This window comes from Neltuma alba, unplaced genomic scaffold, assembly GCF_004799145.2.
Source record: "Neltuma alba isolate B1F8T4 unplaced genomic scaffold, ASM479914v2 tig00012407_pilon, whole genome shotgun sequence".
NCBI lineage: Eukaryota > Viridiplantae > Streptophyta > Magnoliopsida > Fabales > Fabaceae > Neltuma > Neltuma alba.
The window spans coordinates 78,090-94,546 of NW_021636899.1; the positions used below are offsets into that span (position 1 = coordinate 78,090).

Here is a 16,457-nt window from a genome sequence, read left to right on the forward strand (position 1 = left end):
GTAATTGAGTCTTGGTGGAAATTAGTTTTTTTTTTTTTTTTGGGGTAGAAATCAGGTTTTGCTCGCTCCTGAAATTTGAAATGGGTCATAGGCGGGTTTCTTCTTCTTGTTTTTTTCAAATAGCTTCTCAATTAAAAATAGATGTTGAGTTCCTTCATTATTTGAATATGCTGGTTGGTGGTCAGATTTCTTTTGTATGGTGTTTATGCTTTTAAATGATGTTTTAATTGAAGGATGATATTTGAAGAATGACCATATTTTCTTAAAATATTTGGAATTAATGGAAAAAGTGAAAATTTTTGCTTAAGCTTATATTATCGTAGTATTTTATATTTGTAAGATTGTATTTTCAAAATTATATAGAAACCACATAATGGAAGATGAATTTAAATTCAAAATAGGAAAGTTTGAACGAAGTGATGAAGCATGAAAATGAAAATGAACATGGGAACAAAATTAGATCTGGAGTTAGAAAATGTAACAGAACAAATAGTAGAAAAGTTGGTTTATTATTACATACAGATTTATATGTTGTAAGGTCGGTGTGTGGAAAAAACATAAAAGAGACTTTTAATCAACATTTTTGTTCCCAATTCCTCCAACGTAACTCAGCCTATTTTCCCCCCACTCACTACATTATAATCATTTTCGCTAACAAGTTTATTGGTAGGATGAAGCAATAAATTGATTAATTCTAAATGTTATATGTAGCTATCATATTTTAATATCGCAAACAATGACATTTGAAATGTAATCACAAGTTAATAAAATTCCAAACACTTGAAGCCATAAAATATATGGCAAAGAAAAACACATGAACATAATTTGCATAATAACAACAATTTATTCTTTTCAATAATGTCATGTATAATTTGCTTTTGATATGTAGAACTATCTTTGTACATTTTATTTTCTTTACAAACTTTACATGTATGTTGCAAGTCTAAGTAAATGCATAATTGAGCTCTTCATACATGACACAAATACGCATCAGGCTATTTTTTGGCTTTTGGGGATAACACTGCACAGTACAACTTTTGAATTTTGGCTTTTAGATACAGCATTGCATAGGATAGCATAAACTTTACATGCTTTGCCTACGTACTTCGCTTTAATGGACACTTTTTATTTTTTTTTTTTTTTTACACGTCTAGTTTTGAAACTCGAGTGGTTCTTTGTTTTATTTTCTAATTTGGTTGGTGCCACAATTTCATCGTCTCGCCACGTTAGGTTGTTATTGATGAACGAATTAGCATAGATCAAAATAAAAGGAAATTTCGAAGATCTTCTTGAGGACTCAAAACACTACAAATTGTCCTGAGAATATGCAGGGAATGTTTTGAGGATCACTAGCTCATAGTCAAAGAAATAAATCCTTAATTAAGAGAATGTTCCTTCTCAAATTATTCATGAGAAGAAGCTTATTTAAATCTGCTAACTGTAATGGCAAGAGGAAGTTTCTAAGATTATTTCAACTTACGTATGATACAAGTTAGGGAATCAGACTTCATATCTCTCATCAAAAGTTATGTTTGGAATCTTTGTCATCTTGTGTGAAACACTAAATTACTATCAAATATTAAACCGCGTTCAATTTACGGGGGAAAACGACGGACTCATTTTGCCAAAAGTCAAGATCATGGGCTTCATCTAACCGTCGCCATGAGAGAATCATAAAAAATGAATTTATGAATATACGAATCCAATCTATGAAAATAAAATCACGAATCAGCTTACCTTTACGATGAGGTTCCAATTGACCCACAGGAGACTTCAGGAAAATGACTAACGCAGTATTGAAGCAAAACAATCCCCATATCCAAGTACTTTCGTCTCATTACGAAAAAACGCGTCTTCTCGAGCTACCACTGCCACCTCAAAGCCTACCCCTCTCCTTCCATTATTAGTTCACACATACTCTCCAGAATCTCATCATCATATATAATAATCTGATCTCGCGGCTTTCTCAGCCACCATGATGTTTAAGATTAATATCCATCCAAAAGTATGGAGATTCCTAGGTTTCGTGTCAAGTGTAGTTGGATTCGTCTGTTATGCCTTCAGCCCCTCATTCCACGACCTGTTTGGACACTGGACTTTGTTCAGCATCGTATTGTACTCCACTCTGAGCACCATATTCTCCATCTTGACGCTGTTGGTAAACAAGTGTCCCCAGTTCTCTAAGGTTTTCTTGCTGAAAGCACACGTTGGGTTTCTGGCTCTGATGCTCACCTCTCTCTATTCTTTTTACGAAGACCGAAGCAAACAACATGAGGAAGACGAAAAGGGACGAAGGAACATGTTGAGCCTTGTCTCCTTTGCAGCATTTGCCTTCATGTCGGTCTGCTTGTCTAAACAAATCCAACCAGAATTTGATCTGGGTATGTCCAATTTTTTCCTGGGATGTCTCATCGTCGCGGCCATGAAAATGAATATTAAGGTTGCTCTCGGTGTATCAGCGTTGTTCTATGTGCTCATCACTGTTCGTTCCTGTTGGGATTCCCAGACGGGACTGCTCAATCTTGGCGATACAGAACGTGAAGTCATGCGGACTCTTGCTGATAATAATGGTGACGAAGAAGACCACATGGAAATGCCGAGTTTAGATAACGATGGCCAAAAGGGATTGGATGCGGTTGTGGAAATTCAAGAAGAAACTGGATGTGACAATATTGATGAATTGGATACATGGTTTCAAGCTTTTCAGGGCCCAGCAAGTTTCTCCTCTCCTTTGTGATGGATGGGAATGGGATTTCAAAGTTAGGCCTCATTCAGTTGGATCAGATCGGCCCAGTTCGTAGCCACTTCAGGCCCAATCTCTTCTCTCTGATCATAAATTCTTTTCGTAACATATTTTTTCCATTAGTTTTTTGGTTTGTTTTATTTCACATAATGCACTTTGTGGAATGTTGACACGGTAAAAAAAAAAGCTAGAGCAAAACAAAAACTTCAAAATCAGTTGATAGCTTGTAAATCCGTGTTAAGGTAGGAGGATCTTTGTTAAGAGAATACTAACTCATTTATACTCTCTCAAATAACAATAAAACAATTAAGTGGAGAGATACTGTAAGTTCTTTGACCCTTTTCCTTCTTTGGAATTAGATTTTAAGTCCTACTTGTATGCCATCTTCGATCTGTTTTAATTTCATCAGTTTGAAGATATTTGTCGGCAATTTGAAATATTACTTTTAGAAGCTGAACTCTTGTACCTTTATGCTGATGGCTGATAGGCTAATTGTCGCGTGGTCTGGTCCCATATTGCACTTATCAAGACTTGAACTGGGATTTGTTTGAGGAAAAGATAGAAAGTAAGATACAAACATAATGTTGGAGCAATTCATATCTGGTTTAGCGTTGATCACTTTTGACAAGGTCCTTCATGATGACAATGTACCATTTCCCATTACAAGAAAAGAGTTGTTTGAGAAGGGGATGGAAATCCATGATCTGAAACATGTGGACTGGAATTAAAGCAATCAATTAAAAATGCAAGACTTGTTTGGAATGGTAATTGGAACCCTTAAAAACAGCTTTTTAATTACAATTTATAGAATACGAGATAAATATGTAATGATAGTTTTATTTCGATTTACATGAATATACTTATAAGTCATTATTTTGGGTTTTGCTTCAAGGTGGCTTTTTCTCAAAAGCCTATTTGCTCTGACGTGAATCCAAAAAGTCCCTCACCTAAATAAACTACCAAGTCACGTTTTGCGCTACTTTTCAAGGCACGTTTTGCCCTCCCAACAGTGTTCCAAAGACACCCGTATGCAGCTCCAATAAAGCACGCAAATGATCAGCTTGTCTAAACTATTCAATGAAATGCAGAAAGCATATTCTTTCGCATTTTGAGATAGATTTAAAGGTGGTTCTGGACAACTTCTGAAATCTATGTATTGACGGCTTGCTTGTTGATTTGATAATTTTGCTTACTTTGCATGGTATTTGAGTCATACTAGTCTTTTGGGTAATTCGTGTCAATTTCATGCTAGAATGAGAACATTTATGCTGCAATTATCGAGTGATTATTTCACAGCCATAGGCAGAGGCTTTATCTAGTCCACTGTGCATCAAGTAATATTCATTTAAATCATCAGGATGGGTTTTAATTATCTTTTCTTCTTCGTCTTGACCCAACGTGTTGTTTTGTTTTTTAGTTGGTGTTACTCCAAAAACTGGGCCATATGTAATTTTTTGAGACTTGAAAATATATATTTTTCCCCATGACTTATGACCCATTGATTCTTTGCAAACCATACCAACCTTGTGCAATACTTGATCGTGAGCTCTTAACATAAGACCATGCTTAAGTACAGCTTGTTGATAAGCAATCTTATCGGTTTTGTAAGCTGCGGTCAGAGCAGATCAGCGTAAGATTGAGAAGGAACAAAACGCTCAGCTAAGAAATCAAGTTGCTCAACTGTTACAGTCAGACCAAGATCAGAAATTGCAGATTCAACCATCCAAAGTTTAGCTGGTTGAGCATGCATGCTATCTAACACTATTCATTTTTAAGTTCTTGAATTGTTTGTGAAGATCTATTTGCTTAGTGTGTTAATAAGTGCTTCTATGTTCAATTGAAGTTAAAAACATTGATGATGCAAAGAAGAATCCTAACCCTTTAAGTTGTCTAAGCCTTCTCTGTTCTATATTCATGCAGGATAAGATTGAAGCCCTTGAAAGACAAATGCATGAAGCCATTAAATGCAGTGAAGATATTTATCAAGAAGCTCGAATTACTACCTCTGATCTTTAATATAAGATTCCATTTGACTTTTATCTTGATCCTAAATATAAGGCTCCAATCCATTTTGTCTCTCATACTTATTTATTTTTTCCAAGATAGTCCTTATAATTAGATAGTTCTAACTAATGCACTTGATTAATAAGAATATTTTAGAAAAAACAATAACTAGTTACTACAAATAACCAACTTAACTAATTTTTTAATCTACTCAAATTAGTCAACTAGTTCTTATATTAAGGATCAGATTTGGTATTTACTAAATCCAGTGAAGATAGATCAACATTTGGCACAGAGCCAGCAAATTTTGGAGCCTGCTGTGTGTGACGGGTTCAAATTCTTCAAGAACCTCACCCTATTGTTCGAGCTAAGCCAACTCATTTTGGATTTGTTTTAGTTTACTTCGTTTTTTATTTGTTTTGTTCTTGGGCTTTTGGCCTGAACTCTTCCCCTTCAAGTTAATCTTGCCTCTCTACGGTGAAAAAAAGTTGAAATTGTTTCTCAAAATAACATACTAATCTTTCATATTAAAGATATAAGTAGTTTTGTTTTAGGTCAAGAGAGTTTCATGTTTTAGGCTTTGAGGTTAAGAGAGTTTAAATATAAAAGATATTATTAAAGCACTGATATTTAGAAAATACTACTTCTTTTCAGTACTGTATACTCGGATAGATACTTCCCAGAATCTCTATGAAGTGAGCCCTTCTATGACTTCTTTGACAAGTTGTTCTTTTTAAACAAGCAAAAATAAGTTGCCAACTATGAAAATTTCACTGCTCTTGTAAACATTGCAAGTGTGAATGTACATAACTCCTAATCTGATTATTCTTCTTAGGATCTTTAAGTTTTGAATATCCTAAACTCGTAACCTTATCAATGAATGACTTGAAAGGGGTTTCTTATGATCAATGCCGTTATGTTCCTCTCTATTTTATTATAACATTGGGGTTAGAATTGAATAGTTAGGAGCCTATAAACAGAGGTCATATACAAGGCACTATACACATAAGTGAATGAAAAATTCTCCCTTGCTCCAAAGTTCACTTTGTATTATTAAGTGAAAATTACCATAAAACAGAACAAGCATTTAAAAAGAGATAGAGAGAGAAAGAGCAGGTCCTCCACTCCTCTGTTCCAATCTAGGCGTGACGACTGACGACAGTTATGAGGATGAGTTTGTTTTGATGATGAACAAGGAGGAGGCTCAGACTTCAGACACTGTGAGACTTGATTATGAGAGAAAAATACATTGGTGTTAAACTTAAAACTGAAAGAAAGTATAGTTCGTCTAGAATGATTTTTCGTATTATAAAATACACACCAGCTCTTGTTCTAAATATAATAATTAGACAAGAGATTTTAATTTGATTTTAAATGTAAGATCTCAATCTATTTTTATTTTCAAAATTATAATTTTTTTCTTTCAAAATATCTCTATTGATTGCATATATCACGACACTTCCAATTAAAGAAGATAGTGTAAAAAAATCAAGATATATTTGTTACAAATAACTAGCTGACTTAATCTTTTTAATATTCATAAATTAGTTATATAATTTTTGTATTAAAGACCAAAAATAGTATCGCTTAAGTTATGTATAATATGTTTTATTTCAAACTCCATGCTGAGCATTATATTCTTTTAGTGCTTGTCAACACAAACGATTTCTTAATTCATTTCTATATATGTGGATAAATTTTATTGCTGTTTTGAACGAACCAACTAATAGCTGTGGCATTTCAGTTACTCGTATGCTGGAAAATTACAGCAGAGAACCTTGGAAATTCTTGTTTGATTAAAAGTCAAGTTGTTTCTACACACTGAGGTTTAAATCTTAATCCACATTTGATACTAGTAATAAAAGAAGGAAAAAAATTACATATATAGTTCCAGCATGGCATGGACATACATGAGGTTTTATTTTATATGACGTAAAAACAGTCAAGTTACATATTAAATTTCAACCTATGATTGTAATTAACTCTAAATAAAAAGTAAATTAGATAAAAGAATGTGAAAATCACAAATAAAGACCATAAAAATTAGAAAATCATAAATCAGGGTTCGCTACAACGTTTTAATACGTTTTGACAAAAATTGACTTGCAAATAACAACAGATTTTCGTTAAAATAACTTATTTAGCTAGAAATGGAATCAGCATCCGAAAGTGACTAGTGAAAGTTCTGAACTTGTTAGAGAATATAAACAAACATTCAGTGGGCAGGATAGATCATATCACCTGCAATAAAAAGTATATAATAGAAGTAATTGTTATTTAATAATTATGACGAAAATATTTTATATGTGTGTGAAATGATAAAATTTATGTCAAGTTGTTTATATTCATCAAGTCAAATTCATATGTAGCTGGTCCCAAAAAAAAATTTCAAATTCATATATAAATTTATAAGTGTAAATACATATTTTAACAAATAATAATAAAATAATTAGTGTTCATATGATAATTTATAAATCTTAATTTAGTTAATATCGATATTTACAAGTATTTATAGGTGAATTTACAAACATCCATATATATTTTAACAGTTAATAATAGAAAAATTATTAATCATAATTAAAAAAAAATGAAAAGAGGAGTCAGTCGGTAAGGTTTGGTTGGATGTTACGTAGAATTTTAGAAAAAGGAGCTTTCTATTGTTGTGGAGGGCGTGAACACTGGGATGAATGTGAACAATAGGATAATGAGCAATTATTATATTAAAAAAATCAGGAGAAAGTGGGGCCGTGGGGGAGATAAAATAATTAAAAAATAAGGAATTGGTGGGGGATGCGCGATAAAAGAAAAGGGCGCTGTTGCGGGGCCCATGGCTAAGGCCTGCCCCAGATGGCACCCAGGACTGGGAGGCCCCGGCAGGACGGTCTCATCTGGATGCTTCCTAATTAGGGGACACGTGGATCTCCGTCAGCACAGTTCCCCTCTTCCCGCCATCTCCACAGCCAATCCATTTACAATTACCCCCCCAGCCCCAACCCAACCCGCTATCCCCAGGAGATTGAAGAGGAAGACGAGAGGAGAGGCCCTCCCTGCTCTTTCGTAACCAATCAAACCATTTCATTTCCATTCCTCACAAAATCTGTAGCTCTAGGCTGACCGGCCAATTAGGAATAAAAATGTCGCCGTAACGGTCATGAGGTCATTAACGTTGACACACTCAAAACCCCTCATGCTTGACCGGCGCGTGCCCGCTTCGCCCACCTTGACTCTGTCTTCTATTATTACAATTAATGTTCGCGGACTGGCCCCGAGCCCCATATATTTGGAAGCACTTGAATTTTCAAAACGACTTTTCTAGCAAAATTTGATTATAATGTATAACTATAAAAACCGCCCTCTGATTTTTTTAAAGGAAAAATGATAAAAGTAATAGTCAAAATTGTAAAATCCTAAATAAGGTTTTTTTAAATAAAAAAGTGTTCTTATTTACAAGTCAAATGTCATTAAAACTTGTTAAAATGTTGTAACAAATCTTGATTTGAGTTTTTTCAATTTTTAAGGTTTTTATTTGTTATTTTTACTTTTTTACATTAGAAAGTTATAACCAAAATTGAACTTATAATTTCCTACTTACTCAACAGCTTTCATGTTAGTAGACTACGAATCCATTAGTTAAAGTAGATGATTTGAGCATGTGCATTGAATTAATTTATTTTATGTAATTTTGTAGCATACAAAATAAATATATTTAAAAAGTATTATTTTATAAAGCATACAAGAATTTCTTTCAATTTATTGCGGGAGTTTTGAAATTTCTGAAGGGAAAGTATATAATTGGGGGGAAATAGAAAAGAAAGAAGAAAAGATGAGTGAGAAAATCCGAGAAGATTTGGAAACAATAAAAGATACTTAACTATTAATGAGATAACAGGGAAATATTTTGTTTAATTTTAATTTATTATTATTTTTTAATCATGAATTGTCATTTGTATTTACTTTTATAATTTTGAAATGTTCTCTCTTATAGTAACTCTCGTTTTATAAGCATATTATGAATTGAATAAAATGAAGTTTTATTCTTTACTTATATTTCTCCTCTCTTTCTATGCATCTAATTTTTTTCTCTCCTCTCTTTAATCCCTGATCTGCATCAGTAATCCTTGATGAATATTGCGTCCAAACACAAGAATTGATGTTCTGGAGCTGCCGCCATCTTTGTTTGAAGCAACATATCAAACCCTTTTTATTTTTCATATAAAGAGGTTTCACATAAGCGGCAACGACTTTGATCCCCCGTTAAATTAAAAGATCCCGCTTGGCATCCACCTCTGGACCTTTAGCTATGAACTGCACCTCCACCGTCGGTCAATCCCACTTGCCACAGCTAAAGGCCTCATCACCTTCTCTTTTTTTTTCAAAGAAAAAACAAAAATGAAAATTGTAACCGCAGGACCGATTTGCGAGTGTGAAAAAAGAAGAGGGCGTGAAAGACCTAGTGAATGGAAGGGCCCCACTAACGCGTGAAATTCGGAACGATTGTTTACAATTCGCAGCGTCCGTAATCGCGTGAGATATCAGTGGGCCCCACTGCTACGGCCAGCTTCTGCCTTCCTTCTTCATCGTTCCGTATAAATTCCTTTCCCCTCTCTCATTCTTCTCACCCCACATTTGTATTTTCGTAGCCGCCAGCATATGTCTCAGAGGCCCTCCGTTCCACACTCCTCTTCCATAGCTTGTGGCCTCCATTCCCATCTCCTGGTTTCCAGTGAGATGAACCCTAACTCCAACTGGTCCTATTGTCATTAATTTCCTCTAACCTCTTCTTCTTTTGCTTCAATCCCTCTTCTCAATTTTTCCCCCAAATTTTCTCTTACCGGCTAACACCATCCTCACATCCATTCTTTCAATTTTGCCTCAATAGATCTATTCTTTTGCTTGCTTGCCCAGAAAATCCCAAATGGGTGTCAAGGGTTTTGTTGAAGGAGGCATAGCTTCCGTTGTTGCCGGGTGTTCCACTCACCCTCTCGACCTCATCAAGGTCCGTATGCAGCTCCAGGGCGAGAACCATGCACCCAAACCCAATCCGGCGGTCCACAGCCTCCGACCAGCTCTCGCCTTTCAACCTGGTTCCGTCCACCAGGTCGTGCCTCCGATCCCACAGGCGGCGGCCGCTGCCGCTGCGGCGCCTGCTCGCGTGGGTCCCATTACCGTTGGTGTACGCCTTATCCAACAAGAAGGCGTAACCGCTCTTTTCTCCGGCGTCTCCGCCACCGTTCTCCGTCAGTGCCTCTACTCCACCACCCGAATGGGTCTCTACGAGGTTCTCAGGCAGAAATGGTCCGATCCCAACAAGGGCACCATGCCGTTGTCTCGCAAAATCGGCGCCGGTCTGATCTCTGGGGCCATCGGTGCTGCCATCGGAAATCCGGCTGATGTAGCCATGGTTCGAATGCAAGCCGACGGTCGGCTCCCGGCGGCTCAACGCCGGAACTACACATCAGTTGTGGACGCAATCACCCGAATGGGAAAGCAAGAGGGAGTGACTAGCCTGTGGCGCGGATCGTCGCTTACGGTGAACCGGGCGATGCTTGTGACGGCATCGCAACTGGCTACTTACGATCAGGTGAAGGAGGCGATACTGAAGAAGGGAGTTATGCGCGATGGGCTTGGGACCCACGTGACGGCGAGCTTCGCGGCAGGGTTTGTGGCAGCCGTAGCGTCGAATCCGGTGGACGTGATAAAGACAAGGGTAATGAACATGAAGGTGGAGCCGGGGGCACAGCCACCGTACTCCGGGGCGTTGGACTGTGCTCTGAAAACTGTTCGGGCTGAAGGTCCAATGGCACTGTACAAAGGTTTTATCCCAACGATTTCGAGGCAAGGACCCTTTACTGTGGTGCTGTTTGTGACGCTTGAACAGGTTCGCAAGTTGTTGAAGGATTTCTGAGCAAGGGAGTTGATGATGACGAAGAATCTTAGAACGTTTCAAAATTTAACTCTTTAGTTATCCCGAATTTATGCCCTGTTTTACATTTATGCAGTATGACATCGTCGGTCTGAAATGAAAAGTCAGCTCTGTATTGGTTGTTTGAAATTCGAATTGAGTAAAATCCTGTGGTGTTGTTCAATTCTTTCAAGGCAAGAAGGTTCTTTGGCTCCAGATGCTGCTTTAAAACGACGTAAATTGTGTTGGCTACTTTTCTTGTGTCTGTTTCAAATGCTTAAGAACCACGTTAACTGATTCTGGTTGTGGTTCTCTGGGAAATATTGGTGGCAACAAAAGAATCTGAACTTGTTGCTCTTCCATGTTGGCGATGATCAAGAGGAGCGAGAGGCATATGGTAAACGACCACAGGTTTACGTCACTTTGATTTTATTATTTTTCTCCCAAAACGTGGGAATATGTAATAACAAGTTAGCAAAACCCACAAAAATATAGATTACTTCCAAACTACACAAATTCTACCATTCTGGAGAGCGATGGATCCAATTTTCTATAATCCCGATATGAATTGACTGCCATGATTTATTATGCTCTTTATTTTAGAACAAGTCAGGGCCTCTTCTTGTATGAATTACGGCCAATTTTATATATTTTATATTAATAAAGTATTTTTTACAGGTCATAAAATTACAGTCTCCATTCTCTGCTTCAATCTTGCGGCTTCAATTTATTTTAATTACTGTATGTTTTATTAATTAATCAATTATATAAAATGGAAAAAATTTCCATTTTATATAATTGATTTTGTATTAAGAAAATGTGAATGCATAGATAAAATTATATAACATCTAATCTAATGTGTTTTATACAAGCTTCCGGCTTCTCCCAAACGGGCGGATCGAACTATCCCAAACCAAATCAATCTGCCTAATAAATGTATTTAAATTAGGGAAACATCATTCTGACCAAAAAAGAAATTAGGGAAACATGACAATTAGGAAATTAATATTGATTAGGTAAATTTAAAAGGGGAGCCAGAACCTCTCAGAAATCCATTAAAGAGGGTGAGCCCGTTACTATTAGGAAACTTTGGAAAAAAAAAAAGTGACTTAATTTGATAAATACTACCTTCGATCTTATTTATAAACCTTATTTGCAGTCTAATTGCTCTCTCTTTCATAATTAGTTCCGCATATAATCTAAATAAAAGCTACTCTTTTTATAGGCCATCAATTTAAAACTAGTTTTAATTTATTGCAGGATACTAAACTCTTATTTCTAAATATAACCCTATAATATTATATAGGATTGAACTTTAAAACATGTTTTCTTAATGATTCTATTAGCATATTTTTAAATTTGAACATAACAAATGATATGCCAAATAGAGACATTTTATTTGGATTAAAGAAATAAATATTAAGAGCTTAAGATTATAAGTAGGATTAAGTTTCTAAACCTCACTTACATGGGAGCTGTTATGGCATTTGAATGCATATTTTAGTCAAGCAATTGTGCAGTGAGATGGCAAAATTCACATGCTTTTATATGCATACGCTATATGATATTTTCTGACCTTATACATTATTCATACTTTTTCGGCCTAATTTCTCATACTTTAAAGTGCAAAAAAAAAAAAGGGGAAAATGATGAGCCCAGCACTTGAGGATATATGCTCAACTTTATATAACCAATAAATGGAATCGCTTTGTTCCGCGTTCTGATCTCGTCCATTCCTCGCAAATGCCGCAAACTACAAAGCCTAAGAATCTTTAAAAAGACATGACCCAAGCAAACTCCTTGGCTATTAGGTGTTGACAAACCTTTCCGTCAAAAGAAAGGAAGAAAAACAAAACCCAAAATCTAATAAATAAATAATTTTGAAGAAAAAGTTAAATGATTCTGAATATCGTTCAATTATAGGCATGTAGACGTAAACCTTACGTGGAAGTGGGATATAATGAATAGATGCCACATATAAAATTGTAGATGAACGGTCCACATACACAGAACAGTAATATGATTGGATGGGTCATAGGAGGCAACAATGAGGTTCTTTGTATTTAGAATATAGACATTTTAAAAATAAATGGTTGATTTGACTATCCAATACCCTTCGAGGCAGCTCATCTGTTAAATAACAACCACACACATACATAATTAGTTTTACCACAAAATTTGAAAGGGAGACAAAGCCTGCATCTGCTTTTATTTAACCCGATATGGCTTTTCCTTTTCTGTCTCGTTCCCTGATCTTTCCCTCTCTTTCACGTTTTTTCAAATATGGACATATCCACAGTCTAATGAAAAAAATCCTTTGCCATGCGGTATTATTGATTTGTCAAAATTATGGGTTAACAGTATTTTTGCCATGAAAGCAACTGTAAAGGAGCTGTAGGTGCTCAATTTTTTTCCTTCTACTTCATACTTGTATGTAAATTATAAATAAAATTTTATAATTAGAATATGAGGTGGTATATTTTAGAATGGTTAAAAAAAAACAACGTCGCCATTGTCTTACGGTTAACATTAATATTAATTTTCTAACAAATTGCTTCTTTTTAAAAAAAAAAAAATTTCAGAGCTACATTGAGTAAATTTTTTTTTTGTATGTTTGCAGTTTCTTCGCGAATAGTTTCACAGTAAAAACGACTTTTAACCCTTTAAGTTTTGATTCAATTGAGCCCCAAACAAGAAATAAAACTATTTATTTTTTTCAATATAACTATTTTGATTTTTTTTTTACATTCACATAAATTTAAACTCAAGATTTTGTATTAAGTAGCTATAACCTTTTTCTCTTTTTGGGCCAACACCATAACCCCTTTCACTGGAGCCATTACTTATCTAACATTAATATTAAAAAAAAGTAAGAAATTCTCTTTTTAAATTCAACTCATCAATAGTGTGCCAAATTTTTTTCCCGAGTCAATCGTATGCTAAATTTAATACTACTTCCGATCCTGAATATAAAAACAAATTTAACTTTTAATTTGGTTCAAAATATAATATATCAATCCACTTTATCTTTCTTATTTATTTATTTTTTAAAATAAATAATTCTTATAATAGTTGTATATATTAAAAGTTCCATCAAATAGTTAGACACAAAAAAAAGTTTCATCAACTAGTAGTTTAAATTAATACACATGATTGGAAATGATATTTTAAAAAAGATGACACCTATTTATTACAAATAACTAATTTAACTAATTTTTTAATCTCTCTGGATTATTTAACTAAATCTTATATTAATAACGGAGGTAACTAGGTAAGGAAGTTGAGGACAGTGGTGGGAAAGAATATGAGAGCGAATCAGAAAATTAGCTTTTCAGTTATAAATTGAGGACGCCAATATAAGAAGGTGGTCAAGGTTGTGTGGAGAAACTAGGATTAAGAAGAGAACAAAAGTGAGAAAACATTGAGGATAAAACGAAGGCAGTGACCACAATAACGTGGACATGATTAGGATGGGGCCCCATCGGATGAGACCCCCAGAAAGTGGGCTTCTTCAGTCTTTTAAGCCATCCAACTGCATGTCACAATTATAAAATATTATTGTCTTCAATTTTAAATATAAAATTGAGTTTATAGAGTAATTTATACTGTAAATTACACTTTATATTTAGGACAAGACCCTCCGTCTCTTTTCATGAGAAACAATTATTATCTCTACTTTGTCTCTTTTTTATTAAAAAAATTTACAAGATGTCTCAATTTTTCTAGATTAGTTTCCTATTTTGCTCTAATTAATTATTTATTTTAGTTGGCATATTAGAGAGGAAGATGAATAAGATTAGTTGTAAATTTCTTATACTAAAGTTTTCAGTTCTAGTGGGATAGTCGTGAATGGAAGATTAACAATTTGAATGCAGGAAATTAATAACTTTAGCATAAGAAATCAGTAATTTATCATTAGTAGGTTTCATAAGAGGAGCTGTGGATTTTTTACACTAAAGTTTACAATTTTCTATTGACAACTAGCATATTAGAATTGACAACTAAAGTTTTGCAACTGACAACACTAATATATATATATATATATATAATATTTTGCGGGTTCTTATTAAGTGAATCTAGTGGTCTCGAATCCTAACATGGCCAATTGGCCATAAGAGGATTTTAATTAAGAGAATTTTGATAAAAGCACATCAAACCCTTTGTATATTTCATGGGATTTTTTAAGAATTACTCCTTCAGTTCTAAATATAAAATCTATTTTATAATATAATTAGTGTAATTTGTACTATAAAATAAGTTTTATATTTAGAACAGGAGGAGTAGAATCCTTATGCAGGAACGCAATGTAATTTTCCCCCTATAAATGGCAACTCAACGTTGGCGTGTGCATTTGTGTCCAGGTAGTGGGTGTTGGTCCTATCTGCGCACTGTTTTTTTACCCCCTCTCGCCAGAAATAGCAAAACGGCCCATTTGTGTCTTAGGCCCAATCCTATGCTTATATGCGCGCATCTGGATTCGGTGCATGGTTGCACAAAGTCCAATGGCTCGCTATGAGCCATGAATTGTTTCTTCTCTTTTCTGCTACGCATATGTGTGTGTATATATTTCTATTAAAAATAATCATGTTCAAGATACTATCAGGCATTAAATATTAGTATCGCTTTTAACAAAGATTTGAATATCAGTTCACCGCATTATGAGAGACTAACCCATTCCACTAAATTCAATTCCTATTGGTTATGAGGCACAAATTGTTGGTGACCAATGATACCATCTAATTTTTACATTGGGCGTATCGTCTCTAATTTTTACAATTTTCAAATTCTTAATTTTAATCATATCTTATCCTCCTCTAGTGCATGGAGCGAGCTCAAAATGGCATGGGTTGGTATTTTGACAACCAAAGACCGCATCTTTTGGAGAATAGCAGGGTGTCCACATTACTTGCTCTAATGACAACTTTCTATTAATATTAAATTTTTTAAAAAAAATCAGCATTAATGGTGTGTTGTTTGTCCATCATTTTCAGAGCAATATCTACAATTTGTTATTAATTTTAATGTGCACAAATATACGCATGAATTATCAATATCATCACACTTATATTCCCAACCTAAACCAAAAAAATTAGCTATGGAGGCCTCATCACCTTTTTTTTTTAAAGAAAAAATAAAAATGAAAAGTATAACAGCAGAACTATTTACAAGTGTGAAAAATGAAAAAGAAAGAGTGGGAAAGTCCTAGTGAATGGAAGGGCCCCACAAACGCGTGAAATTCGGAACGATATTTGCAATTCGCAGTGACCGTAATCACTTGAGATATCAATGGACCCCGCTGCGACCGCGAGCTGCTGCCTTCCTTCTTCATCGTCCCATGCAAATTCCTTTCCCCTCTCTCATTTTTCTCACCCCACTTTCGTTTTTCCTCTTACAGGGTTCGTAGTCGCCAGCATATGTCTCAGAGGCCTTCCGTTCCTCACTCCTCTTCCATAGCTTGTGGCCTCCATTCCCATCTCCTGGTTTCCAGTGAGATGAACCCTAACTCCATCTGGTCCTTTTGTCATTGGTTTCCTCTAAATCCCCTATTCTCAATTTTTCCCAGAAATTTTTTCTTGCCTACTTACATCATCCTGAATCCATTCTTTCAATTGTGCCCCAATAGATCTATTCTTTTGCTTGCTTGCCCAGAAAATCCCAAATGGGTATCAAAGGTTTTGTTGAAGGAGGCGTAGCTTCCATTGTTGCCAGGTGTTCCACTCACTCTCTCGACCTCATCAAGGTTAGACCTGGGAAGGCAGGCTCGCGATGCGGATACGGGTCAGCCCGCTAAGGTGCGGGCTGGCAAAG

At 35.2% G+C, this 16,457-nt stretch overlaps 2 protein-coding genes across 2 annotated transcripts; both read left to right on the forward strand.

Annotated features, from left to right (window-relative positions):
• Positions 1–1,943: 1,943 nt before the first annotated feature.
• On the forward strand, positions 1,944–2,953 carry LOC114726857 (uncharacterized). Its single transcript, XM_028913580.1, has 2 exons — positions 1,944–2,381; positions 2,507–2,953. Exons 1-2 carry the CDS (start codon positions 1,976–1,978, stop codon positions 2,539–2,541), a joined length of 441 nt encoding a protein of 146 aa, XP_028769413.1. The 5' UTR covers positions 1,944–1,975; the 3' UTR covers positions 2,542–2,953.
• A 6,432-nt stretch (positions 2,954–9,385) lies between these two features.
• On the forward strand, positions 9,386–10,839 carry LOC114726854 (mitochondrial uncoupling protein 5-like). Its single transcript, XM_028913575.1, has one exon. It carries the CDS (start codon positions 9,663–9,665, stop codon positions 10,650–10,652), a length of 990 nt encoding a protein of 329 aa, XP_028769408.1. The 5' UTR covers positions 9,386–9,662; the 3' UTR covers positions 10,653–10,839.
• The last annotated feature ends 5,618 nt before the right edge of the window (positions 10,840–16,457 follow it).

What these genes read in the sequence shown, in the direction of transcription:
- LOC114726854 (XM_028913575.1), top strand. Translation starts at nt 9,663, where the DNA reads ATGGGTGTCAAGGGTTTTGTTGAAGGAGGCATAGCTTCCGTTGTTGCC.
- LOC114726857 (XM_028913580.1), top strand. Translation starts at nt 1,976, where the DNA reads ATGATGTTTAAGATTAATATCCATCCAAAAGTATGGAGATTCCTAGGT. An exon ending in CCAACCAGAATTTGATCTGG is followed by an intron (nt 2,382 to 2,506) that starts GTATGTCCAATT and finishes TGGGATTCCCAG; the next exon opens with ACGGGACTGCTCAATCTTGG.